Here is a 2,050-nt window from a genome sequence, read left to right as displayed (position 1 = left end):
GGGGGGGGGTGAGGTCGGCTCACTCCAGCCTCCCCTTTGCTGGCAGTGACAGCGACCTGAGGTCACGTCAGCAGCAGCTGTGGGGGCCGGGCTGGAGCGGCTCAAGGACGGGGGGGACTGAGTGCAGAGAACGTGGGCCCCTCGACCACACTGATGGGGATGGCGAGCTCTGACTCTGACCCAGAGCTGTCCGACTGCAGAGCCCCCCACTGGGATGGCTCCCTAGCTGTCACGCTTGGGGATTGCCCTCTGTGCTCCTGCCCCAGGGCTCTGCCATGGTGTTCAGCCCCTGGACATGATGGGGTGCATCCCGTTTTGAGGTACAGAGAAGGCTAGCAGCCTGTCCACCATCACACAGCTAGGAAAGGGCAGAGCCCGGGTCTGTCTGACTTGGAACGTGAGTTGTGTCCATCTGACCCACTGCTGCTCAGAGCAAAGCCTCCCAGGACAGAGGGACTACCCCCCAGCCCAACCCCCGGGTGTCGGTGTGTACCCCTGCCGTACCTTCTGGAAGACGTAGCCCCCGCTGGGGCCCCAGCCCACGATGGGGTCGGAGGACGGCTTCCCGTTGACGTTGGGCTGGGAGTTGATGGTGAGGATGCCCTGGCGGTTCACCCGCAGCAGCTCCTCCTTCATCAGGCTGGTCTCGGCGGCCAAGGGCTCGTCGTTCCAGGGCAGACAAGTCACCTGGAGACGGGGTGAGCCGGCTAGGGCAGGGATCCTCTCTGACCCCCGGTCCCTCCCCCCACCCCCCCACCCGAGTCGCTGGATGGCTGGGAGGCAGCCCCCCTGGCATCGATGCTGAGACACTCCACAAGCTCCTGGCAGGTCTTGTCCAGGTGGTGGCTTTCGGCCTGGCCCTCTCCCGGTGCCACCCTCGTGATGCGCGGGACCTGCGCCTGCAGGCTTGCTGCCCTGCCCCGCTCACGCACATGCTCACCTTGCAGCCATTCCGGTTGGGCTCCCCGGAGAGGTAGTGGGCGAAGACTTCAAAGACACTCTCTTCGCTGCTCAGCTCCGCCCCCCACATCCTGAGCAGCTCTTCCCTCGGGGACTTGCTTTTCAGGTAGAAGAGGTAGTAGTCTCTCAGCTCCCCAAAGGCAGGCGAGGAGGAGTTGCCCCTGGCGGAGGAGGAGGGGCCCGAGGTCAAGGCAGCCCTGACTTTGGGCACCTGAGAGTTCCCACGTGCCTACCCAGGGCACCCATTCCGTCCCTGCTCGGGAGGGCTCCAGCACCACCCCAACCCCAGGGGCCCTCTGGGGCTCACCAGCGGCCGTTGGGGAACTCGTCCCACTCCTGGGTGCGGTAGATGTAGCTCTTTGGTCTGGAGGCCCAGAAGATGGGGCGCACGTCTTCCTCCCGGCGCTTGGGGTGGGCGCTGACCGCCCAAGGCAGGGTACGCCTGGGCGAGAGGGTGACTCAGAACGTCAAGGGCCAGACAAGGAGCCCTGGTGGTGCCATGGCTAAATGCTCAGCTAAGTGAAAGGTTACCGGTTCAAACCCACCAGCCACTGCAGAAGAAGATGTGGCAGTGTGCTGCAGAAAAGACTCCCAGCCTGGGGGCGTCACAGGGCCCTTCCACTCTGTCCTACAGGGGAGCCAGGTCGGAATCGACTCAATGCCAGGAGTTAGAGGGTGCCGGAAAGCGGAGAGCCCCCTGGATAGTAAAGCCTGGCCTCCCCAGGAGTTCTCCCCAGGATCCAAGACCCTTCTCTGACTGCCCCGCCCGGCGGGTTTTCCCATGGCTACCCCTCCTCAGAACACAGGGCCTCTGTGTGTACCTGGGGTCCTCAGTCCACATGCCCAGGCGCTTCAGCACCTTGATGGTGGCCACCTCGCGGTTGAGGGTATAGAAGTGGAGGCCCGGTGCCAAGCCGCTGGCCAGGAGCTCTTGGCACAGGTTCACAGCCAGCTCAATGCCGTAGTTGCGGATGGCAGCGTCGTTGTCCTTGATGGGCTCAATCACGTCCCTGATCTTCTGTGGCACCTCCAGCTTGGACAGCTTCACCAGCTGCCGGAGCGAGTGATAGCCCTATCCAGCATGGGGGGG

The 2,050-nt window shown here is 64.1% G+C and overlaps 1 protein-coding gene across 3 annotated transcripts in view; it reads right to left on the bottom strand.

The window, feature by feature from the left end:
- MTHFR (methylenetetrahydrofolate reductase) overlaps positions 1-2,050 on the bottom strand; it is a 10,859-nt gene that overhangs the window by 2,273 nt on the left and 6,536 nt on the right. For 2 of the 3 annotated variants that reach the window (XM_004705429.4, XM_045299121.1), the window contains exons 6-9: positions 1,782-2,032; positions 1,268-1,402; positions 941-1,121; positions 505-687 (exon numbers count right to left, since the gene is read on the bottom strand). In XM_004705429.4, the coding sequence (XP_004705486.2) occupies positions 505-687; positions 941-1,121; positions 1,268-1,402; positions 1,782-2,032 (750 nt within the window). The remainder of the gene's footprint in view (positions 1-504; positions 688-940; positions 1,122-1,267; positions 1,403-1,781; positions 2,033-2,050) is intronic. The other variant, XM_045299122.1, reaches the window with a different exon arrangement.

Source organism: Echinops telfairi, unplaced genomic scaffold, assembly GCF_000313985.2.
Source record: "Echinops telfairi isolate 266 unplaced genomic scaffold, ASM31398v2 ScPeMD7_7457;HRSCAF=8495, whole genome shotgun sequence".
NCBI lineage: Eukaryota > Metazoa > Chordata > Mammalia > Afrosoricida > Tenrecidae > Echinops > Echinops telfairi.
The sequence above is the reverse complement of the archived record's forward strand: the minus strand, read 5'-3'. Positions and strand labels throughout refer to the sequence as shown.